The following is a 26,523-nucleotide window of genomic DNA, read 5'->3' as shown; positions in this document are numbered from 1 at the left end:
TTTTAGATTTATTCTTTAGTGACCCAGAGAAAATGCAATTGGAACTAGAAAGGTGTTGCTTTCATTTTCATTGTAGAAAAAGACATTTGCAATTGTGAACACCTTTTAGAGATAATAAAATGCAGATAAATAAGAAAACAATACAAAAAGCAAAGCCTGCTCTGTTACCACTTGTTGGTCCCAGCCGGATCTACAAGAGTTTAGAGGTGATCAGTTTGTAGAAGGGGTGTAGGAACCCAGATTCTTCTTAAGTATCAAAAAACACAGTTGAATAGAGTTTGAGTGGAAGCAAGTACTGTGTAAATGATCTAGGTTAACAGATTTAAGCAAGAACAATAAGAATGAAAGCTTGTTGAATAAATCAGTTGCTTTATTAGAAGAGGAGAATAAGACCAAACACTCTCTTAATATGGCTAAGTATTCTCTCAAGAAATCTCTATAGTTGGAGCGTATTCAAAGTTGGCAAATCTTCAGTTTTTTAACCTAAAGAGCATACCTTCTTTTATACAACTATGTAACACATAATCTCCTAAATTCTAGGCTTCAAACTTTGACTTCTTGTTGAGCGTCCTCAGCCTTCACGTTCCTTGGAATATGGAACGACTTGTGTGTACGTGGCAGATTCTGATTAGAGTCTTGGAGATAAGTCTGAACCGCTTGTGCGCAAACCAAGGCAGCAGGAGACTCAGAGGCTCTGCATGTATTGTGCAGAGGCTCTGTGTCTAGAGTGTGGCACTGCATCAAGTACTTGTGCTTTTCGACACTTACTTCTTGATCTTCCTCTAGGTTGATCACGGCTCTGTATGTAATACATTAAGCTATTTGAATAAGAGCTCTGTCTCTTAGTACCTACTACATAAGAGCTCTTGGTCCAGACTGCTTCAATCGACCAAGTCCTAAAAGACTTGCGTAAGAGGCTTCTTACTTACACTTTTACAAGTGGGGTTCTAACAAGGGGGGGATGAATACAAACACAGTAACTTTAAATTTTAAAAAATATATTGATAAAGAAAGATCAGTACAGATTTCTACAGATTGTTTGCGGAATAGACAAGGTAAAGAAAAAAAAACTTATCTAAAACAATCTAGAGATACACACAGATACACTTAGCAAATATATGAGATCTACCGAAAGAGATAAGACATAAGTGTGTTTTTCTTAGGTATGTGTCTTAGAATTAGAGAGAAATTCTAATTTGCTTGTATCGCAGCATTGCATGAGTGGAGAGAGTACTCAACTATTTATACTCATTGCATTAAATGCAATTCAGAAGAGACAGAACACACGTCAAGATTTTAAAGGAAAGCTTGTCCTTTGCTATAGTAAATAGTATTTTTGTCTATTCGTGAGCATACGTCCTTTCATGGAGTTGGTGGGCTCTAGAGTCGACTAATTGGCTCCGTGCTATACTATACTCTTGAAAGGCTATGGGTTTGTCCTTTTTACATAGGGAACATTATCTGAGAAAAGGCTAAAAAATATTGTTGTTATGCTACCTAGGCAGCTGCTGATGTAATATGTACCTTCTCTGACTTTCTAAAAATTGTCGTCCAACTTCACATGTGAAATTTCAAAAGGAATGCTGCAGCATCTGCAGAGCATCAACTTTTTTCAACAATCTTTATGAAATGAACCTGGGCATTAACAAACTTATAAAACATAATTGCCTAAAATATATAAATATAAAAAGGAACTGTATTTACAAACATCACTGGACTCTAAAAGTTCAAATACACCTATATTACTTAAGGTGTGGCCAAATTCTCAGAGCAATGCTTTGGGAATGCTACAGGATCATTAAATACCTTAACTCGTTGCCCATTCACTTTAAACACAGTGTTGTTCTCCGGGTTGATCAGGTCAACCGCTCCATAAGAGTATACCTTATGAATGGAAAAAGGTCCAGACCAGCTAGACTTGAGCTTTCCTGGGAATAATTTCAACCTAAAGCTAAACAAGAGGACTTTATGTCCTTCTTTCAACTCTCTGTGCTGGATTCTGTTATCATGCCACTTCTTTGTCTTTTCTTTATAAAGCTTGGTATTCTCATAAGACATTTGTCTATGTTCCTCCATTTCACACAGTTGTAACTTTCTTTTCTTTCCAGCATCATCCAAAGACATATTTAGCTCTTTATTTGCCCAATATGCTTTGTGCTCAAGTTATAAAGGCAGATGGCAGGCTTTTCCATAGACTAGCTTGTATGGAGACATACCAATTGGTGTTTTGAAAGTGGTTCTGTATGCCCATAAAGCATCGTCTAACTTGAATGCCCAGTCCTTACTATTGGGTTTGACGACTTTTTCCAAAATGCTTTTAATTTCTCTGTTGGAGAGCTCTGCCAAACCATTTGTCTGTGGGTGGTAAGCAGTGGAAACTCTATGGTTAATATTGTATTTTTCAAGAACTCCTTTTAACAAATTATTCACAAAGTGAGTACCCTCGTCACTAATTAGTGCTCTCGGAGTACCAAACCGTGTGAAAATTTGTTTTTGGAGGAACTTAACCACAGTTTTGACATCATTTGGTACACATGCCATAGCTTCCACCCATTTTGATACGTAGTCAACAGCCACTAGAATGTATTGGCAATTATTTGATGGAGGGAAAGGACCCATAAAGTCTATTCCCCATACATCAAATAATTCAACTTCAAGTATCCCATTTAATGGCATTTCATTTCTTTTAGAAATGGAGCCATTTCTTTGACATTCGTTACATCTCTGTGCAAAATTGTGGGAGTCTTTAAAAATGGTTAGCCAATAAAAGTCAGTAACTCCAGCTGTCTTCCACAAAGCACAAAAAGGTAGCAGCTTAATCAATAAAATCTTCAAAAAATTGCGCATGTATCATATCGTTGCTGCTCCAATGTTGTAGCACCAAGCTGTTAAGCAAAAACTTCCATTAGCTTCCTCCTTTGAGTACCAACAAGTTAACCACAAGATTTAGCTCCATAATAACAAAGATATAAATAAAGTAATAAAAATGACTCAAAGTAGGGATAAAAGGAAAATAATCTAACTAATAAAAAGTAAAACAAGTGCTTTATATATTGAATTCTCAACATATATCACATAGCAAGCTTCATTTGATCGTTGAATGTTGGAATAACACTAAAGGTCTCTTCAACATTTACTGAGGCTTGTGCAATCTTCACACATAGGTTGACTAAGTTGTAATCACTAAATACCGCTTCAGATCACGAATGCACTAGTCACTAATCTTCAGTTTCAGTCTTTGACATTTGCTGAAGGTTCTTTGGTGTGAGTTTTGTCTTCTTGAAGTATAGCTATCGCTATGGGATTACAATACATGTTTCAGCAATCACTGAACGGACTCAGTGATGATCGCTGGAACTAAATAGACAGAAACATAATACTTCAATGGCTAAAAGGGATTATCATCAAATCAATGGGAGAGAGGATCAATAGTTTAGATATAGATGAGAGTGTTCAGGTACAATGGGTACCTGAACAGGGTTTTGAGCAGAGAGAAAATGTGATTGAGAGGGGTTTGGAGCGAGGAGACACTGATCAACAACGTACTACAAGTGATAGTACTTCCTCAACTTTTCCAAGCTCGAAAACTACTGTATCAGATTCGGCTACTCATTATGATGATGAAAATGATGATGCTGATGATGCCGCTAATTATGATGATGATATTGATGACAATGATGATGATGATGATCATCATCATAATGATGATCATCATCATAATGATGATGCTGACAATATCTTTGCCGACAATCAAAATCAACAAGATGTTGAATATCCAAGTCTTCAAGACATTTCTTTCGATTTTGATTTTCGAGAAGACTGTAATGATTTTGCTGAAATTGATCAGCTATTGGATGCTCTAAGACAGATAGAGGGAGATTCAGTCGAAAATGTTAAGAGTGTGAAAGAAAGGGAAGAAAAAGAATATGGTGAGAGTGTGACAGGAACATCAAAAGAATTATTTTTTCCTAACCAAACCGACACACAAAGCCGGGAAACCACATCAGTTATCGACATTCATTCGTTGAATGTTGGTATTGAAGTAGACATAGCTAGCCAAGCTACGCATTTGCACACCCCACCTAACCACTCTATTGTTTCTCAACAAGCAATAGTTTCAATTTCTCACAAGGATGAAGCTCAACTGCTATCTACTCCTCACTTGGAGGAAGTAGATATTGAAACAAGTAGACAACAGCCCCTGTCTACGACTTCTTTTGTGTGCACCTTGAGTCTAGAGCCAATATACACTATAGGTACACAAGAGTCTGGAGCATTTGTTGCTCAACCTGCTGTTGTTAGTGAACAAGCCAGAACGACCATAATGGAGTCTTTTGACTTTCCACAAGGATCGGTCGGAAGTCCTACCAATGCTAACATCATGCCAACACTGAACGTAGGCACAATAGTTACTCAACTGTTTGGTACAACTGGTAATCTATGTGATCTAGGAGTGAGTTTATCAGACTTTGTGTCAAAGGAATATTTGGATGGCGCCCTAAAGGTTGTTCAGGATTCACTATCGGAAGAAATCATTGGTCTTAAACGCTTATTAAAGGGGAAACAACCAATGCATGAAGATGTTAATGCTCCATCGCCACCACCTGCAGCTGAACCTCAAAGGGAGTCGGATTTATTAGTGGATGAACTAAAGTCGATCTTATATGCTAAAATGCTTACTCAATTATAGAATCGGCGAATTCAGATCTAGTTGGTATGTTAAGATAGTAAATTGAAGAATCCCATTCTGTTAAAGCCACAGAGTTTGAATCTTTTTAAAGTGTTGTAGTTTTAAGTTTTTCAAAACTTGGCTCTACAATTGCTTCTAACCCAAGCCCTAGCTCATATGCAAACTTCAATTGATACCTTATCCGAAAGGGTGTCAGTTTTGGAGAATACGTGCAGAGCTCAAGCCATTTCTTTCAAAAGGAGGCATGATGACCAGGATGATCCTGATCACCATGAGGGGGAGAACAAGAGGCAGAGGTTGGCTGAGTCCTAAAGGGGCACTAAAGGTGTTTCTGAAGAAGAGAATTCTGAATAGCATAATGTACAAAGTCTGGTTCAAGCTGATTTGAGTGAACGGACTACTGGCCAAAAGGAAAATGTAGCTACATATCCAGTGATCTAGCCAATGGTTGAAAAGCCGACGGTCTCCACTATAGAAAGAAGGTTGCTACTGGATTTGTCAGCGAATGTTGGGTTTAATGATGTTTTTTCTAGAGAAATCGGAGGAGCACAGGATTATGGAGCTGACACTAAAGTAAACGATGATTCAGACGATCTATTCTTTGATTTTGAAGCTGATATGGATGAAGATGATCCTAGCTTCCCTATTCAATCTGGTCATCAAGAAATCTCTGAATTAACTCCTACCGATTCTCAAAGTGTTCCTGATACAACTTCTATGGTTCAAGATGCTTCTGAAATTTTTACAAAGAAGTATGTGCCTTTTTCAATTCGAGCTAATGTTACAGGGTTCGACAAAGCTAGAATCAAATAGCCGTATCTCGAAGACATCTACTTTAGCCTTTTTTTGCATCATCGAAAATCTTTAAGTGGAGATAAAATTCTTGCTATTCACAAGGAAACGAGTGAATATCGTACTGAAGATAAGCATTTGCTCAAAGCCAAACGCCTACCTATCTGTCAAGTACGAACCAAGCATCGAATTGTCTCGATCAAGAGCATTGAAGCCAGTAAACTCATCAGGGTCTAGTATCCAGTGTTTTATGTGACAAGGGAAGACGACAATGTTTGGAGTTTCAGTGAAGCTGACTTTTCGAATCTTTTTCTAGAAGACTTAGAACAGATATACCACGAAATTTGCAACCAAACTTTCAGATTGGAAAGAGTTGTCTTAGGCCTTGAAGCTATCAAGCGCTATCTGAAATGTCATGTCAAGCTTTCTTCAGTAATCGACATGCAAATAGGTTTTGAAATTAACCAGAAGATTGTGAACATGAAAAGACCTAATCAAGAGCTTGAAGACATTGATGGTTATCCTCTATACATGATTCTTGAAGATCCGGAGTTTGGCATGGTATATGAGAATTCTAAGAAATCTAAAAGATTCTTGAGGTTCAGTGAGTTGAATAAGTACTGTACTGTGATGGAACTATTAAGATCGTGAGAAAAGAACTCGAAGGCAAAAAGGCTATTGATGACAAAGCTACAGGATGTGACAAGTTAAGTCTAAGAGAGAGGTACTTACTAATAAGTGCTCTTGAACTGCTTGATGAAAAGATACAGTATCGGAATGTGTTAAGGAGGTGTGAGACATATCTAGGATTCAGAAGATCTAAATTTACAATGTCTCGTGCTTGAATCCAATAGGGGAGAATGTTGGGTTTAAGTTGTGCTTAATTGTTGTATTCAAGAGTTTCTCTTTTGTAAATTTTGTTTTAGATGCTTTGTAGGTATAAATAGGTTTTTCTTATTGTAATTAGTGTAAGAATTCTCATTTTGAAATGCCCAAAATCATACAAATCTGATTATGGTCTTCAAGAACTAGAACAAGATGAAGTTTAGAGAAAAAAGATCACCAAATCTCTTGTAGATTGCTTGAGAGAGAATTACAATACTAATCAGAGAATTACAGAATTGTTAATGACAATTACAAAGCTAAACACTGTTTATACTAGGGAAAGCATTAACCTATCTATTACAAAGCATTTAATTTAATGCACATACTTGAACCCAACATTCACCCCCTTTGGATTCAAGTTCGAACTCATAAATCTTGTCTTTCTAAGTCCGAGAAGTTTCTCCATCCTCCTTAGAGTATTCCGGTATTGAATTTTCTCCTCGAGCAGACTTAGGGCATTGATCAACAAATATCTATATTTTGAACTCATCCTCTCCGACTCTGCAGCTTTATCATTGTTTACTCTCTTCAAGTCAAGTGCCCGTCTCACCAGTCTAATTGTACCATCAGAATACTTGTTTAGCTCACTGAATCTCATAAACTTCTTTACTTGATGCTCAACAAAGTATATAACTCTGAACTATGGTTGTTCAAGAATCATGTAAACTGGATAGGCATCAATGTCTTCTAAATCTTGATCAGGTCTCTTCATATTGATGATCCTTTGATTATCTTCAAGACCCATCTGAACATCAATAACCATAGCCACCTTAACATGACCCCGCATAAACCTTTTAATTGCACTGAGGGCAACAAGAGCTCCATATTTCCTGTTTGTCATGTTCCGGATCTCACAATACATATACTCCAAGTCTTCTAAATATAAGTTTGAGAAATCAGCTTCACTAAATCTCTAGACTTTACAATCTTATCGTGTCACCGTGAAGACAGGATACCAGACTCTGAAAAGTCATTAAGCATCTATCTGTTTGATTGACACAACTCGATGTTTGGTCCTTACTTCACTGATAGGGAGACGTTTGGCTTTCAAAAAGTGCTTGTACTCCAAGCGATAATCTTTGGTTTCCTTGTGGATACCAAGAATTTTATCACCACTTAGAGCTTTACGATGTCGGAGGAAGATGCCAAAGCAGATGTCTTCAAGATACGGCTCTCGGATCCTAGCCCTGTCATATCCTGAAAAATTAGCTCGAATTTCAAAAGGAACATAATTCTTCATAAAGATCACTGTCGGATCAAAAGGCTCTCTTGGAGTAGGAGTATCAGATGCACCGACTTCAACTGCAGTGGAAGATTCCGGCAATGTCTAACGATCACCCTGAAATGGGAATACTGGGTCTTCATCACTGATATCAGCTTCAAAGTCAAAATATAACCTGGATGACTCGTCAATATTCTTAATGCCTTCTCTAAAATCTTTTTCTCCACCCAGTACAGAAGCAAACACGTCATTAAACCCGACATTGGCAAACAAGTCCAATAACAACCTTGTTCCTACCGTGGAGTCCGCCGGCTTTTCAACCATTGGCTCGATCATTGGACTTGTCTCCAAAACATCCTCATCTTCAACAATAATTGCCTCAATGATTCTTTCCCTTGTAGATTCCGGGGCAGAACCTTCAACATTCACATCTTGAGAAGTTGGCTCTCTTTTAACACTAAGAGCTTGAGCAGACGACTCAGCCACCTTCTGTCCTTTCCTCTCCCCCTCATGATGATCTGGATCTTCCGCGTCATCATGTCTTCTTTTGAGTGAGGTGGCCTGAGCTCGACAAGTCTCTTCCAAGGTAGATACCCGTTCGAAGAGGGCATCAATTGAACTTTGAAGTGTTTGAGTATTTGATGTGATTAACTTACTGACTTTAGAGAAGCTAGAAGCAACCACATCTTGAAAGGCCAAAAATTCTGAGGCTCGAACAACGGGGTTTTTATCAATCTGTTGTTGCAAGAGCCCAACCAAATCTGCATCTTCTGCATCAGGATTTTGGGATGCCATCAATTTAGCATATAACAGGGATTTGAGTTCATCCACCGATTGCTCTTGTACCGTCGGAGGCTCAGGTACAGGCGGTGGTGATGGCGCAGATGGTTGCTCTTCTTCAACTTGCTCCTTCCCCTTCAATAATCTTTTTAGAATAGTAATATGTGCATCCATGTTGTCTTGAACAGCCTTTAGGGCGCCATCCAGATATTTCCTTGACACAAAGTCCGGTAAACTAACTCCTGGATCACTTAGATTACCAGTTGAAACAACAGTTCAATAAACTGTTGTGCCTACGTTCAGTGTTGGCATAGTGATAGCACTGGTAGGACTTTCGACTGGTCCTTGTGGGAGGTCAATTGACACCACTCTGGTCGTTCCGGCTAGTTCACTAAGAACTGCAATTGGAGCAACAGATGCTCGAGACTCATGTGTACCTATGTGTATCGGCTCTAGACTCGAGGTGCACATAATCAAAGTCGTAGGCTAGGGCAGCGGCCTACTTGTTTCAATAACTACATTCTCCAAGTGAGAAGTAGATAGCATATGTGCTAAATCCCCGTGTTCAAGTGAAACAGCTGGTTATTGAGAACCAGTTGAGTAGTCAAGTTGGGTGTGCAAATGCATAGTTGGGCTAACTATGTCTTGTTCAATACCAACATTCAACGAATGAATGTCGATAGCAAATGTGGGTGCCCGGCTATGTGTATCCGCTAGGAAAGGAGCTTGATTTTGATTTTGTGCTCCACTCACACCCTTACCATATTCTTCTATATCCCTTTCACTCATCCTCTCATCATTTTCGACTGCATCTCCCTCATTTCCTTCTCCTATTGAAATATCTTGTAAAATACGATCATATTCGTCATATGTAGCTCCATATTCATCAACATCGAACGATAATGAATGCAGACTCGGACAAGTCTGTGGAGCATCAAATTCTGGAAAGATCTCATTTATATCATCAACCACTGCTCCTATTTGAATATTCTGTGAAAGAATAGGTTGAGCATGGTTGTCAGCATCGTCATCATCATTATCATTATCATCATTGTCACCCAGAGCTGCCTGATTGTCGAATTCAGTATCTTCCGAACTTGATGAAGTTATGGAAGTACTATCAGATGAAGTACTGTGTTGATCAGAGGCTCCTTGCTCCTGTTCACCCCTCTCTATTACATTTTGCCTCATCACATTGCCCTGTTCTGGTAACCCGTATTCCTGAACTCTCTCACCTACAGCTAACACCTCTCTCTCAGCTGAGGCATGGGGTGATACCGGGGTAAGTTCAACCGGTTCTGGCTGAACTATAGGATCTATAACTTTCCTATAATCTATCACACATTCAGCCCTCTGATCAGCAAAGGCAAAAAGCTCTGGTGGAATCTCCATGATTGAATCCAAGTCTTCAACTTTGGTATGCTGCCTAATTCTAGACATAACGAACGTCGGCCCCATTTCACTATTAGCTCTGGCCGGGATATCTTCATTTGAGTTCATCATTGCCTTTATGAATAGTTGCAGAAATCTCTGAAAAGGCACAAATTTTTTGGCTTTCGAAGGAAATCTCTTTGCATTCACGAGCTCAACTAGTTCATTCCAAATAACGAGGGCATAGTCATAGTTGCGTGAGAAGACTATCCCATGAAAGAACTTCAAGAATGAACTGCTGCAAGTGTCGATTCCCGCAGTCTTGGAAGTCAGACATCTGTTCAGGATTGAGAAAAGCAGATGCCATATTGACGGTAGAAATCGCCATTTGAATTGAGACGGGTTAGTCAACTCTTGCGAGTATCCTAACCGTTTGATGTCACGGCATAGTTGATCATCTGTAACGAACGTCTCAAATCCTGTAGAGCCTGGTCCGGGAAGACGTGGAATCCTTCTCAGTCATTTTAATGTCAGACGGCTGACATATTCATCTACAACACCTTTGAAATAAAAGGTATCTCCGTCTTTAGCCAGTGTTAAAGTACTCCAAAATTGTTGTAAGTACACCATAGGAACTGGTGTGTGGGTAGAAAGGGAGTAGGCAATGGGGTGTCCTCTCAGGATTTCTGGTATTATCTGGTATTCGGCTGGCATATCAAAACCGAAGGAATGGTTATTGGGTTTTATGTCTAAATATTGGCACTGTGGGAAAAGTGTTTCAGAAGGTATGGGTTCATTTATATGCTAAGGAGGGTTTTGGATATTGTCAGATCTGACAAAGGGAATATGAGATTCCTCGTCAGACTGATGTTGAATGTCCTCCATTTACCTGTAAAATTTCTGAAAATATTAATACCCAATTTATTCATACAATGCAAGGCAAACAAAGTAAAAAAAATAAGACTTTAAAAAAAATTGAAGACAAAAGAAAATTGAACTAAAAAAAATTTATAAAAAAAATTTTATTTAAAAAAATTCTAAACTAACACTTAACAAAAAACAAAAAAAATTAACTAACAAAAATTGTAAACAAAAATGTTAACCGGATTAGAAATCCGGTCAACTAAGGAAAATAAAAAATATATCTAAGTTTAAACCCATAAACCGGACAACATCAACCGGATTAAGGTTGATCAGAGTGATCTCCGATCACCTTCTCCGGTGAGAAATCCGGTCAAAACCAAAAATCCTAAAAACTATGAAAAAATCAAACCTAATCTAAAAACTAAAAAAAATCGATTAAAACCACGATTAACACCTAAACTCTTTCTAATAGAGACGATTTATTAATTTTTTTTTTATTCACTTTTTAGTATGAAACGGATTACGGTCCAAATCAAATTTGAAAAATTTTAGATTCAAAATTATCAAAGAACACAGTCCAAGAGTTAATATTGTCCAAATAATCGCATAGTCAAGGAATGGTATTTGAGAGAGATGAATCAAATGTAAACCTTAGAGTAATGGGATGAAACAGATTAAAGTTTGAAGTTCTTGAAGTCCTTGAGCGATTTAACAGATAGGTCGACCGGAGACAATGATGAACAGTGGAATGAGAGTGAAAGTAAAAAATGAAAATTAAAAAATGAGTCGATTATTTATAGTCAAAGTCAAAACCCGTTCAAATTCTAAATCGCTCAAGGCTTATCCGGATTAGGATAAATCGGACAAGAGGTATCCGATTTAGAGAATATGAAAGAACTAAGTGATAATCTGGACATTAAATCGCTCAAGGCGTAGGCGATTTAGAAGAACACCGGTCAAGACTCGTTCGCTTTAAGAATAAATCGCTTAAGAGTCAATCGATTTAGAGATAAATCGCGCAACAAAATAAACTAAATCGCTCAAAGAAAGAATTAAATCGCTCAAAAGATAAACGATTTAAGGACTTGAAAAACACAAAAGAGACAAGTGATTTAGGAATCCGGTCAAAACAACTAAGCGATTTACAAATCCGCTCAATCTCTTGTAAAACATATCTAACATCATCCGGATAAGAGTTGATCATATAGCCTTTTGTCCGGATTAGTCTAAATCGAACAAGTGTTGTCCGGATTTGCAATAAATCGGACAAGTGTTGTCTGGATTAGACTAAATCGGCCAAACACTTATATTTTAAACTCTACATCTTTCAAAAATTAGATAATGTTTAAAATACATGTAAGAAAAATATAAACTGTTAGTCCAAAACAGATAAAATCACTCCCCCTCAAAATATGATCAGATAATCAAAAACAGATAAAAATCCACACTCCCCCTCAAATATAGATTCCCACGATCAAGAAATTTAAAATCAGATAGAAAAATTGAAACACTGACTTGTATTTAAAAAAAATACAGATATTTGACCAAATGAACTTGAATTAAATACAATTCAATAAATTGAACTATTTTTAATAAAAATTCAAATTTTCAAATTTAACATATCTAAATTAGATACAAGAAAGCTAAAGCGTTTTTCATCTAAAGCTTTCGTAAATAAGTCAGCTAATTGAAATTATGTATTTACAAAATACAGTTCAATTGTTCCTTTTTTTACATGATCTTTAATAAAATGATACCGGATATCTATATGTTTGGTTTTTGTGTGTTGAACAGGATTATAAGAAATAGCTATAGCACTTTTGGAATCACAATAAATGGGAATTTTATTAAAATAGAACCCGTAGTCTCTGAGCTGTGTCTGCATCCATAAAACTTGAGAACAGCAGCTACATATTCTGCTTCGGCAGTAGAAATGGATACGCAGTTATGTTTCTTTGATGCCCAGCTGACTAACTTGTCACCCAAAAACTGTAAATGTCCTGATGTACTTTTCTTGTCCAACATACAGCCTACATAGTCTATATCTGAGTAAGCTGTCAGTTCAAAACTAGTACCCTTGGGATACCAGAGTCCAAGATTAGCAGTCCCTTTGAGATATCGAAAAATGCGCTTAACGGCACTTAGATGGGACTCCTTTGGATTAGACTGATATCTGGCACAAAGATGTGTTGAAAACATAATATCAGGTCTACAAGACGTCAAATATATTAAAGAACCTRTCATGCCTCGATATGTTTTCTGATCTACAGCTTTTCCAGATGGATCAGCATGTATTTTCGTTCCATGAGTCATAGGTGTTTTCATAGATGAACAGTTTTCCATATTAAATTTCTTCAAGATATCTAAAATATATTTTGTTTGACAGATAAAAATACCCGAATATAATTGTTTTACTTGAAGACCTAAAAAGAAGTTCATCTCACCCATCATGCTCATTTTAAAACDYGAAACCATTAAGGCAGAAAAGTTTTTGCAGTATTTTGGGTTTGTAGATCCAAATATTATGTCGTCCACATAAATTTGTATCAAAATAATATCAGACTTTTCCTTTTTAATGAAAAGGGTTGTGTCAATATTACCTTTCGAGAAGCCTGACTTTACCAGAAATTCTGATAATATGTCAAGGATGTAGACATGGTCCGGCTTTGACTGATCAACAAAACCCTCCGGTTGTGCAACGTAGACTTCCTCCTTGAGAAGACCATACATAAATGATGTCTTGACGTCCATCTGGTACACTGTGAAGTTCTTGTGTGTTGTGTACGCCAGAAACATCCGTATTGCTTCAATCCTTGCAACCGGGGCAAAAGTTTCATCGTAGTCAACGCCTTCTTGTTGATTGTATCCTTTAGCGATGAGTCGGGCCTTATTTTTTTTTACCACAACACCATCTTCGTCCTTTTTATTTTTGAATACCCATTTTGTACCGATAATCATCTTGTTGTTGGGACGTGGTACCAATCTCCAGACTTTGAGTGCTTCGAACTGGTTTAGCTCCTCTTGCATTGCAATTATCCAATCCGGATCAGCTAAGGCTTCGGATACCTTAGTCGGTTCAATATTACTCAAGAACGTGGAATATAAACACTCATTAGCTATCGCAGACCGTGTACGAATGGGTGTTGATGGATCACCAATGACTTAATGTATTGGGTGATTTCGGGTCCACTTCTTGCTATGAGGTAGGGGAATGTAGGAGCTTTGATCTGAGTTTTGATCAGTGTAAGTACTTGGGGAGTTTATAGAAACAGGTTCAGGTGAAGGTTCAATATTTGGAACTGAAATAGGTTGAATATCTGGTTGATGTAGGATATTTTCGTCTTGTTCGACCGATACCTTTTGTACTTCAGAATTTTCACCCTCTTCACGCTGAATTGGATTGTTAGGATTTTCCATCTCTATTTCTTCATCAACCGCTTCCGTTTCTTCCTCTATTTCAGTTACTGGCATATCGGGAGATGGACCAGATAATTGTTGTTCACTCTGAATATTCCTGGACAAATCATTAGACTGATTAGATTTATTTTCAAAATATTCTTCATAAAAGTTCTCAAATAATGAATCTAAATCAGCTTTATCAGAATTAGAAGATTCTGGTTGATTAGCTTTCCGCATAGTATTAATTATCAGCCCGGGTCCTGAACTGAATTGTTCAGAAGCCACATCAATGACTTCATCATAGAAGACGTTCACGCTCTCATTGATGATTTTTGTTCTCTTATTGTAGACCCTATATGCAGCAGATGTCTTAGAATATCCAACAAAGAACGTTTCATCAGCCTTAGCAGCGAACTTCCTTCTGTCCTCTTTGTCATTTAAAATAAAACACCTGCAACCAAAAACTCGAAAGAATTTGATATTAGGTATTCTTTTATTTATTATTTCATATGGAGTTTTACCAAACCTTTTATGAACGAGTGAGCGGTTCTGGGTAAAACAAGCAGTCGCCACTGCTTCAGCCCATAAAAATAATGGAAGATTTGAGCAGGTAAGTAATGTCTGCGCCGCTTCCACCAATGTTATGTTCTTTCGCTCAACAACACCATTCTGTTGCGGTGTCCGGGCTGCCAAAAATGTATGTGTAATAGCGATGGATTCGAGGAATGAGCCGAGTGTGTTGTTCTTGAATTTAGTTCCGTTATCAGTTCTAATTTTATGAACTGGTAATTGTAGATTGTTTTGGACTGTCCTCAAGAATGAGATTATTGTCTCGGCCGCTTCATCCTTTGACCGCAGAAAATGAACCCAGGTATATCTAGAATAGTCATCGACTATGACCAACACATACTTCTTTCCATTTATGCTTTGGACTCGCATAGGACCGCAGAGATCCATATGGATTAAGTGTAGAGGACGTTAGGTGTTGAACTTTGTCTTCAGCTTATGTGAAGCTTTCTTCAGTTTGCTCATCTCACATGCGCCGCATACATGGTCTTTATGAAACTTCAGGTCTGGGATGCCTTTAACCAAGTTGTAACATACCAACTTGTTCAGATACTTGAAATTTAAATGCGAAAGACACCGATGCCATAGCAGATTCTGCTTCAAGGATGCCTTGGATATCCAGCAGACATCAGTATCTACTTGTGTATTGGATAGGTCAATCGTGTAAAGATTTGATCTTCTGATTCCAGCTAAGAGCTCCTTACCATCAGTAGTTCGGATGCTGCACTGGTTAGCTTTAAAACACACTTCTAAATTCTTATCACAAAATTGACCTATGCTAAATAGATTATGTCCAAGTCCTTCGACAAACGACACTTTCTTAATCATTAAATTCCCAGAAATTACGTCACCGTATCCAAGGATAGGCGCGTATTGATCGTTTCCAAATCTTACCGTACCTCTAAAAGATTCAACATAGTTAGATAATAATTCTTTTCTACCAGTCATGTGCTTAGAACATCCGGAGTCTAAGAACCACACATGCCGGTTAACCTGCAAAAGTGAATCAATTGGGTTTTGGTACCCATTTTAGTTTTGGTTCTTTAAGCGCAGTTTTCGTTGGTGCTATACTGTAAGTACCGAACCAACGTTCTTTAAAATGCAATTTCTTAGATAAAGCAGAAAAAACATAATGCATGAAATGATAAGGCTTAAAAGAAATAAAAGACTTAAGTAACTCATTCAATCCACACGGAGAACAATTATTTTTACCATTTCTAATATCAAACAATTTATCAACTGAATATCTTTTTATAGAATTATTCAATATCGAATCATTTAATACAGACTTAGTAAAATTATTCTTCTTCTGTTGAGTTGATGATTTTTCTTCTTCTTTTACCCTCCAAAGCTTATTAAACTTCAACGCCTTATCTGAAATAGGAAAAATAAAATTATCAGATTTAAATGAATGATGAACTTTTTGTTTAATTTTCTTTGTAAGCTTCTTATGTTTCCTTGAATTATTTTTTGTTTTATTCTTTTTATAATACACATCCTCGGAAACAGGTTTTTCATTAAAATTCTTTTCAAAATCTGAAGCTAAATCAGAATCCTCAGTCATATTATTTTTAACAAGAAAATCTTCATGACTGGGTAATTTCTTTGAAAAATCAAACTGATCAATTTTATTATCTAAACAAACATCTGAATTCAAGATATTTGAAAAATTATTTTCTTCATTAAAATTATTTCTCTTCTGAATCAGAAGCTTCACTTAAAGATTTATCGCACGAAAAATATTCAGACTCAACATGTTCCGTTTTTATTTTAGAATTTTGTAAATCTTCAATTTTATTTAAAATTCTTGTTTTTGTTGATATGATGAAAGCCTTTATTCATTTAAAATCTTTTCCAGCTGAACCACTTGTTTTTCTAAAATTAGAGTAGGAGTATAAAAGTTTGGTTCAGCAGGTTTTGATTCAAGCTCTACTTTGGAATAACTGTGAAAGTAATCTGTTGAAAGTACAGAGTCTTGATTTTTATAGCTGTCATTTAAGTTTGTATAATCAAACCGAACCTGCATTTTGTCTTTTCTTTGTCGATTGAAATTTTCTCGTTGTTCTACCGCATCAGAAGATTTAGTAAATTTTATTGAAAACTCGAGACCGCAATCAAAATATTCAAATTTGTGTAGAGTCGAGGCATAATATAAAGCTTTTCCTAAAAAATTCGGATTTTCGTACCCCAACCCTTCCTGAGGGTTAAAAAATCTTGTTTCAGTTGGTTTGTTCAGAAAAATGGTTTGATCAGTTTATCCTCTTTTGTATAAAACTTCTTCTTTAGACTTCAGTTTTTCATTTAAATGAATTATTTTAACCATTAGTTCTTCATTTACTAATTCTAATAATTTATATTGTTCCCTGGAATCAGATAATTCGGCTTTTAAGATATTGGATTTTTCACCAAATGATTTGGATTCAGATAACAAAGATTTAGCCCAGTCCAAGTTTCCAGCATTTTTATCAAATAATTTGATGTATTTTTCTTTCTGCGTTTTTAATTCTTTTTCAAAATTATTTGAACGAATTTTTTCTGTTTTTTAATTCTTGATGGAAAGATTGGAGTTTAAGCATCATCTTATGCATCTATTTTATGCAAGATTGCTCCAATACCTCTTCTTCCATTTCCGCACTTTGTTCTTCTCCTTCATCTGAAGAACAGTTATCAGATTTAGCCATCAAGCAGACGTGTGCAACAGCTTCAGCTTCTTCCTCTTCATCGGTTAGATTTAACCAGTGATCATCTTCTGCCATGAGAGCTTTCCCCGCATCTCGTTGTTTAGAGAGAAGAAATTTATTTTTGTAGTAGTCGGTATTTCGAGTTACCGGCTCTCTACAATTTACAGCAAAGTGACCTAGCTTGCCACAGTTATAGCATTTTGTGTGCTCGTCAACTACGCCTTTAACAAACTTCTTCTTCTCTTCCGGCTTCTTCTCGTACTTCTTCTCGAACCTCTTTTCTTCATATTTCTTCTTCTCGCCGAATTTGTCTTTAAATTCATATTTTGAGCCGGACGAGAATCTTTGGTTGTTCGAGTGTGGCCGTTTTTTAAACTTCTTTTGGAATGCTTTAGTCAGCATCGCCATGGCATGTTTTATTTCAGACATTTCAGAGTCTGAATCTAAGTTGTTACTTTCTTCATCTGCAGATTCGCTTGATTGGCTTATTTTCTTTATTTGCTTCCCAGATCTGCTCTTTGCTTTCTTCTCTTTCTTCTCAGACACGAAAGCTAAAGGATCAGCAACTTCCTTCTCTTTCTTCTTCTTGGAATCTCGGATCTCCAAAACTTCTTCCTCGTTCTGCTTTAGAGTTTCATAAACTTCATGTATGTCAATATTAGATAATGATTTGTTGAATCTGATATGATTAGCATAAGGTTTCCACTCTGGTTAAAGATTGCTGAGGAATTTAACATTTATTTCTATTACAGTTTTAGAGATTCCGTTCTTTGTCAGCTCATTTAGCAGTCTGGTAAGCCTATCATAGACATCATCAAGACTCTCACCATCTTTAGCCTTGAACTCTTCGTACGCAGAAATGCAATTAGTAATCTTCAATTGAGTTCTCACTCTAGAACCCATCATCATCTTTTCAATCTAAACCCACATGCTGTGACCAGATGATTTATGGCTGTCAATACTGGTGTAGATATCATTGGTCAGTGCTTGCATCATGTAGAACTTGCAAAGCACATCAACATGGGCTCTTTCCTTCTCTTGTGCAGTGTATCTGAATTTCTCCTTGATGACTCTTTGAGCAGGTCTGCCTTCCTCTGGAACAGCAGGTGTCTCTCTATAAAACACAACAGGACCTTCCATCAAGGACTCCATAATCAGATCACCTTCTTTCATTCTCTCTATGAAAATTGAGGAATCTGTCCCTCCATTGATTATAATCTCCTCTGAACAGCACTGGTGGCTTGGTGTCATTACTAATAGTCATTGCTTCTCTTGAGCTCATTTTATCAGTTATGTATGATATAGGATCAACTGCAGTTCAAAATTTGTATTAAAGGATTAGAATAAAAAATATATCAGATAAATCTCAAACAAGAATATGCACACATTCAATACTTAGAAAATTTAAGCACACAAGCTTATCCGGATTAGAAGTCCGGACAAAGAAGACTTGAAATTTTCAACTAGAGGAAGTTATTAGGATTAGATATCCAGACAACAAAGAACTTTAAATCGCACAAAGATATCACGTAATCCGGAAAAGAAATCTGGTGAGTTTCAACACTTAGTCAAAATTTAAGCAATTAAGAAATTTCAATACGGACAAGACAAAACTCAATACGGACAAGACACAAAATTCAATTTGGATGAAAAATCTCAAATCGGAAGTTTTCAACACTTAGTCAAATTTTCAAAATGAAATACGGACGTAAAAAGTCAACAAGTCAAGGTCAACTAAGTCAACTAGTCAAAGTACGATCAAATCCACTTAAAATCAAATCGCTCAAAAAGTCAAAAATTTAAATCGATCACAAGTGAAAGTCAAAGTCCATTCAAAAATCCATTCAAGAAGTCAAAGTCAAAGTACGATCAATAAACTTTTAAATCAAAATCCGATCACATAAATCGCATACAATCAAGTCAAATAAATCGCACACTAAATCGTTCAACACTACACTTAAATCGCTCACTAACTCGCTCAGGTTACAACCGGACTTCAAATAAATCGCACAATTTTCAAGATAAATCGTACAAAACACAAACGACTTACCAAGCGGATAACCTAAATCGCTCACTAAATCGCACAAGAGTCCAACGATTTACCTTTAAACCGATCAAGACTTACCCGGTTTAACCTAATCCGATCAAAATCAATTCACAAATATTAGAAGTCTTAAATCGATCAAGCTATAGGCGATTTACAATTAAACCGAACAAGAGTTAACCGGACTAATATTCAAGCAAAAACACAATTTTAACAATTTTTCACAAAAAAATTGGATCAAAACATGAAAAAATATGAATTTTTGAAGAACACCAGCAGATTTCAAAAACTCAAAATTCGATCAAAACATATTCAAAACTTGTTTAAACTCAAAAACGATGTGAATCAAAATTGTTCTATATCAAATTGCGAATTCAGCGATGTAGAATTTATCAATTAACAGTCAATATCCAAGCGATTTAAGCCAAAAATCGATTCTGGAACGAAGAACTTGATGAACAGACGAAGAACACAGATCGATTAATCCACTAAAATTCGTGCAAAATTCTTGAAAAAAAATGTTTAATCCTCTAATCAAATTGTTGCAGCTTGCTCTAATACCAATTGAAATGCCCAAAATATACAAATCTGATTATGATCTTCAAGAATTAGAACAAGATGAAGTTTAGAGAGAAAAGATCACCAAATCTCTTGTAGATTGCTTGAGAGAGAATTACAATATTAATCAGATAATTACAGAATTGTTAATGACAATTACAAAGCTCCAAAGTGTTCTGAACCTATCGACATATAAAAACGCATCAATGTTGTTCGGTTTTACCATTTTAGTGTGTTAAAGAGGGATGCTTGATGTTAAAAGAAGGTAGCTTTTAGCGACAGATCACCTATTGTTCGTATTTTTTTGGTTGATATGGATTTTGAACAAAGTATTGTGTTTCAGATTCTGTTGGCCTGGGGTGGGGTTATATTTTAAATTTGATGCTATTTTTTTGGACTATAAGGACTATTTTAGTTGTTTGTTTGCTTCAGATCAACATTGGAACTTCCTTTCTTAACATTATGGTTGTTGGCCTGTGCATTGGCTTTCAACTGATCCTGTAGGTAGAGATCCGAGATGTAATTTTGCTACTAATTGGTTACTGATGGTGTTGGATTAGCTGCAAACTAATCTATGTTTTACATCTACACCCTTAAGTTCCTGTTGTGGCTAATTTGTTTATTTGGATATCGTATTTCTCATGGTTGTAATTTTACCCCTTTTAACTTCAAGTTTTAAATACATATTAAAATCATTTTTGAAGAAGGGGAGTATCAAAGGATGGATGAACAGACCAAGATACTTGAGGATAAGGTCCATTAGTATTTGCTTGTTTCTATTGCCCTTTGGCTCAATCTCACTTTTCTAATGTTATTGCATAATACGCAGTTTTTGGAAGCGCTCGACTAGAAACTTATGCATGAATCAGAGCCTTCACATGTGAAGGTATATTATAAGCCATATGGAATATCATGATGTGTTATGCATTTTCTTTAGCCAATGTAGTTTTTTTTAGAAACTACAGTTTTCTAACCCAGGGAATATTATGGGGCAATACGAAAGTGTTAGTGAAGTCTGTGAAAATTTTTCAATCTTGTCGGAGTCTACACTTCAAACGTCGTCTATCAAGAAGTTTTACGTGACAAATTCAACAATTATATTATTACACATTTGGTACCATATGTTTCTATTAAAATAATTGTGTCGTTTTTTGCAGGAAATATTTACGGATGCGTGCATCGCGTAAATAAACAACAGTTTGGATATACGGATAAGCATTATTTACAAATGATTATATTTCTTTGTTCAGTCAAGAATTTCAAGTTTTATAATGAGTTCTAAGTATATGAATTTAGAAACTCAATATGTGTGCAATTATTTTTCCATTCGATCTTGCTAATACATCATACTAACCTTCAACTTTATATATTAGTTGACTTGCAAAATAACCATACAAACTCATGATTTAAGTCTAAAATAATGTTTCAAAATTGTGATTCATCTGTACTGGATGACTAGGACAGGCTAATATATATATATATATATATATATATATATATATATATATAATTTTGCAAGTGGAAAACATGCTACCTTTTATTTTACTGAAAGTTGTAGTTATCATTGCCTCTTTTGGGGTGATTGCTCATTTTCAAAGTTATACTTCTTTCGACTTGAAATAAATAAATATTTTAATTTCTATAGTATTATGATTTAACGAAATGACATAACACTTAAATACTTTTTAATTAAAATTAAACAAAAAAATGTTATGAATTAATTTTAAAGTTATAAATATAATTATAAACAAATAAATCAATTTGGATTAACAACTTTCTTTTTCATAGCAAACTATTTTGGTCAACGGTGCTTGAAATGCTCCTCACTTTTTGTAATATTAAAAACACATTGCTTTCATATTTTCATAAACACCCGTACACTTTTCTATTATTTGATTTACATCACAAATTATTCTAAAATGGCCATATTTCCAACATATAGCAAAATTATTTTACTAGACTTTGAAATCATTATCGGAACTCCTTTTTTCGAACATAAATCATTTTAAATTTTAAATGTTTTTTCGTCAAAATTACTCAAAAGAATCAACTCCGAAAAATATATTGGTTTCAATAACGATAATTCAGTGATCAGTTCAATACAAACCTTGTAATCCACAACCCTAGATAACTTCAATTTCCTTAAGGTGGTAAGGAAAACATGTCTCAAACATTAGGGGGCATAAGGTAAACATATGTATCAAACTTTTATGCTGTTTAAAAGCCAGCAAATGCCATATATAGAATTCAAAACCACCGCTGTCATCACCGCCACCATCAACCACCAGTTAGGTGTAAAGAAGATGGTGCTATGGAGGTATGTGATCCCTGTGTTGGTGGTTGTGATATATGTGGCAAAGTCTGTAACTTTGAAACGAAACACCCGCAAACGACTACCGCCGGGAAGAAGAGGGTGGCCGGTGGTTGGGGATAGCATCAGTTGGTATAATTCTGTAGCAAGTTCTCATCCTGCTACCTTTGTTCAGCAACAAGTTTTAAGGTACGTACAACCTCAACCCATTTCGTCTCATCCATCTTTTACACCATGGGTACCTTCAATTTCATAGATTAGATAGTAATACCTCAAAATTCGTCGTTTCTAAAGACTTGATCAAATACAGATTGTATACAGATACATATCTGATTAGAGTATTAAGCACATTTCATGGACACGAATATCTCAAAATTCAACGGTTTAAAAACTATACGAGACATCTAACCATTTTGATTTGTAGACTCATTTTTTAAACAATAATAACTCTAAATTCATGGTTTTCAAAGATTCAGTTTAATATGGATATTTTAATCCATTTATGAATTACAAAACTCAATTAGATAAGTTAAATGTTGATGCTTACCCTCCGTACCTTCTGGCGATGGAAGGGGATCTGGATCTCATAATTCTAGACGTTTTTTTTTTATTCTTTTCAATTAAAGTCACCGGACACATGCTTAATACAATATTATTGTTTAATTGTTTTAAAAGATACTAGAAGGATACTTACGTAATACAGCGAGATAAATCTTCATTTTAATGTTTAGTTTTTATTTTTTTGTCTTTATTGATATATAATGTGGTTTTGAGAAAACGATAATGTTTTTATTTTTGAATGAAATGTAAATTTGAAGGTAGCATAAAAATTTGAAAAATATAAAATCGATATTAATATCAAATTAACTATTTAATAGTTCTCGTTTTCTTGGTGTAACTTCTTTAATTCAATTTTTTTATTATAATTTATTTTAGATTTAATAACAAAGTAATTTATTTTTGGTTTATTAATATAATTTTTTTATAAAGATAATAATTAAACATTCTGTTAGAACTCAATTATTATCTTATTATATTTTAGATTTTTTATATTTAAAATAAATGTTTATCTTGTATTTAATTATGTTTATCTGCAGTTAGTTACACGAATTTCAAACTAGAGTTTTAATAAGTTGTACTTACGCAAAATTACTTATAATATAAAATTCTAAATAATATGCATCAATAAACAATACTTCATGCATAAAAATGGTTTTTAAGAGTTTTTATCAAATACTATATTATATAATATAGATAATATTTTTTTAAAGTTTGCGAACCAAATTTATTTGAAAGTTGTAATTTAAGTTTGGTCAACGAGTTGTCTTTATGTTATTCATGTTAAAAGGGTATTTTAGTATTTGAATCAGTTAAAACATTAATATTCAGATCCTGAAATTGAGAAAGGAGTTTATAAAACTCATCATTGTTGTCAGTAGAAGTGTTATTTTGAATAACATTGAGACAGTTTTTAATACAAGGCTGACCAATAGCGCAAGTATCACAAGGAGAAGATTGTAAATCTTCAGAGTCAGAAGATAAATAAGAGTCATCTTCATTAATGACATAAGTACTATTAGTAGAGCTAGAATCAGAATGGGTATCAGGCTCATCATCAGAATTTTTGAAATTTAGAAAGATGTTTAAGAGAGAATCTTTCGTATCCTGAGCAATATTTAAATTATTGATCTTTTTCTTGGTCYAACAATTTGCTRAAGAATGGCCAATCTTGCCACAATTTTGACAAACAATTTTRTTTTTCTTAAAACCCTGAGAGTTTTTAAAAGATTTTCTATGTTTGGAAACATCAGGTTTTGTAGAGTCTTCAGCTCTGTGAGATTTTTGTAAATCTTTATCAAAAGTTTTTTTCTTAAACCTTTTTTTATAATGGCGATAACCTGAATCCTTATCGCGAGTTTTATGAAATTTTCTTTTAGGTTTCTTATAAGGAACCTCCATACCAAATTGGTCACAAAAATCACCAAGCTGTTTTCGTTCAAGCAAATTTTGCTTCCGGATTTGATGCTTTAATTTCAAATCATTGCAAAGAGAAAGACCTTCTGCAATACAAGTGCTGATTAGCTGGCCATAGGTATAATCATCATAGTTAACAGAAATATTATCCTTTTTAAGAATCTTACGGACTCTTTCAGCAAAAAGATGAGGAAGACCATCTATGAACTTGGCTTTCCAATGACTGTTATTACAGTCTTTTAATTCAAAGATACGGGAAAGAAACGTATCTTTATACCAACGAAACTCTGTAAGAGTCTTGCAACGAAGATTACTGATTAAAGTTCGAATATTCTCACAGTTATCAGAGAACCTACCAGTAAAATGCTCTATAAGAGTAAGGACTAAGGGATAGACAATATTTGTTGTTTCCTCACCATTTTCAGTCTTAACAGAGTTAAGAATTTGGTCTTTCTGATTAAGGGGAATATAATTATCCCACCAACCTTTKAGTTGGCCAGTAAAACCAGCTATAATCATTTTGGCAATACTCTTATCATTATTGCCTGTGTTCTTGCAAACTGTACTATACATGAACATRCGATGAGCCATATTATAAATATGCTTATCAGTAAACCCATCAAGACTCCACTCATAAATGCATTTGCCATTATAACTATTGTTAATAATGTACTCTTGTTCTTCATGAAGAACATCTATAGGAGTAGGGCGATGGTAATAATATTTATTAAGATTCGGAGTTTTAGCCCATTTCATTTTATGAATTTGGTTATTTTGCAAACCAGCATCCGAATTTTCTGACCTATAGTTAGAATGGGAATCCTTATTGAGCATGGAAATGGATGGTTTAGAAATATGAAGGTGTGAAAGCTTTAGATCAAGCTGTTTTATAAAATCTTCAGCCGGAGATTTGAGTTTGAAATCTGTTATCTCAGGAGAAGGCTGAATAGTATTAGAAGTTAAAATAACTTTCTCAGAAGAGGAGGAAATATCATCAGCAGGAAGATTAATTTGGTTTTGCTGATTTGTCTCAATTTGAGAAATTTTTTTAAGATTAAGGAGATATTATCCTCAATGGAAAAAAGTTGTTCTCCAATAATTTTTAACAAAAGATTAGAATAATTCTGCTTTTCAAGTAATTCGTTAATATGTAACGAAGTAACAGAAAGARTATTATCTTTGATAAGATTAGAAAAAGCAGAGAATCTGAAGAAAGAATTATTGTTTTTCATAAGAAAAGGAGACTGAGGAGGATAAATAGTGGATTTAATATCCCCATTAAGGAGTTGATAATCCCTTTGAAGAACATTTATAAAATGTTTTACATGAGTATGAAAAAACCAGGGAATAAAAGAGAAAGTCTCATTTTCCTTAGTGCAGAAGGCATAAAAATCAGCAGAGAAATTAGCAATTTCCTCTTTTGAAAAATTTTCAATATACCATGTCCTGAAAGGAGCCCATCTCGGATTGCCATAATAATCGTTGCAGACAAGCTGTCTAGCAGGAGAACCATGAGTGAAATCAATTTTTCCCTCACTAGTGACCTAACTTCTTGAAGAAGAAAAATGCATTAAAAACTTAGAGGGTAAAATCAGACATAGTCTCTATAGCCTTATGAGGTTGTCGGATATTAATGTTACTAGCTTGGGTAACTGAATTGTTATGAACAATTCCATTTCTATGAACTCTAAGTTCATCAATAGGTTGTTGAGAAGAAGATTCAATATGATCTTCTGGCTCAGAAGATTGAGCCTGAGCCTGAGTGTCCCGCAAATAGGAGGTCGAGGCCCTAGAAGGCTGACTAGCTTTAGTTCCAAAAGGAGAGATAAAGCTATGGATTCCATGAGACAATGAATGAGACCTTAAAAGAGGTCTGGTCTCAGTATAAGGAATATTGCGAGGATCATCAAATTGAACATAGACAGTTCCATCATCTGTCTGAGTGATATTACTAAAATCACTTTGAACAATCGGTTGTCTAGGAATATTTCTAGCTAGAAACCATCCTTCAGGGAAAACTATTTCATCCCATTTGATAGATCTTCTGGTTTGGATCTTAGATCTATTATAATTGGTTTCTATGAGAATAGTCTCATTAATATCCTTATCAACTCTTTTACATCTAGGGTTAAGAGTAAATAAAGGTTTAAAATATATTCTATAACAAATACAGAAAACTTATGTTCCTGCAGAATAGTTATAACCATTAGTTTTAACATTTAATGTTAAAGCATCAAGGATATTAACATCAGTTAATGAAAGACTCAAATTAGGATAAACATCAAAATAGACTGGGCCATGTGCCAAACTAGATTGGATCATTCCAATTAAGGATTGCTGCCAATTTAGATTTCTTCCATCCCTAAGGGCTGCAAGAAAGCTTTC

The 26,523-nt window shown here is 35.2% G+C and overlaps 1 protein-coding gene across 1 annotated transcript in view; it reads left to right on the top strand.

The window, feature by feature from the left end:
- Positions 1 to 22,156: 22,156 nt before the first annotated feature.
- The window catches only part of LOC112525906 (abietadienol/abietadienal oxidase), a 16,618-nt gene continuing 12,251 nt past the window's right edge, over positions 22,157 to 26,523 (top strand). Inside the window, exon 1 of the mRNA XM_025136223.1 lies at positions 22,157 to 22,353. Within this exon, the coding sequence (XP_024991991.1) occupies positions 22,157 to 22,353 (197 nt within the window). The remainder of the gene's footprint in view (positions 22,354 to 26,523) is intronic.

Source organism: Cynara cardunculus (assembly GCF_001531365.2).
Source record: "Cynara cardunculus var. scolymus isolate 2C chromosome LG 13, CcrdV1, whole genome shotgun sequence".
Taxonomy (NCBI): Eukaryota; Viridiplantae; Streptophyta; class Magnoliopsida; order Asterales; family Asteraceae; genus Cynara; species Cynara cardunculus.
The sequence above is the reverse complement of the archived record's forward strand: the minus strand, read 5'-3'. Positions and strand labels throughout refer to the sequence as shown.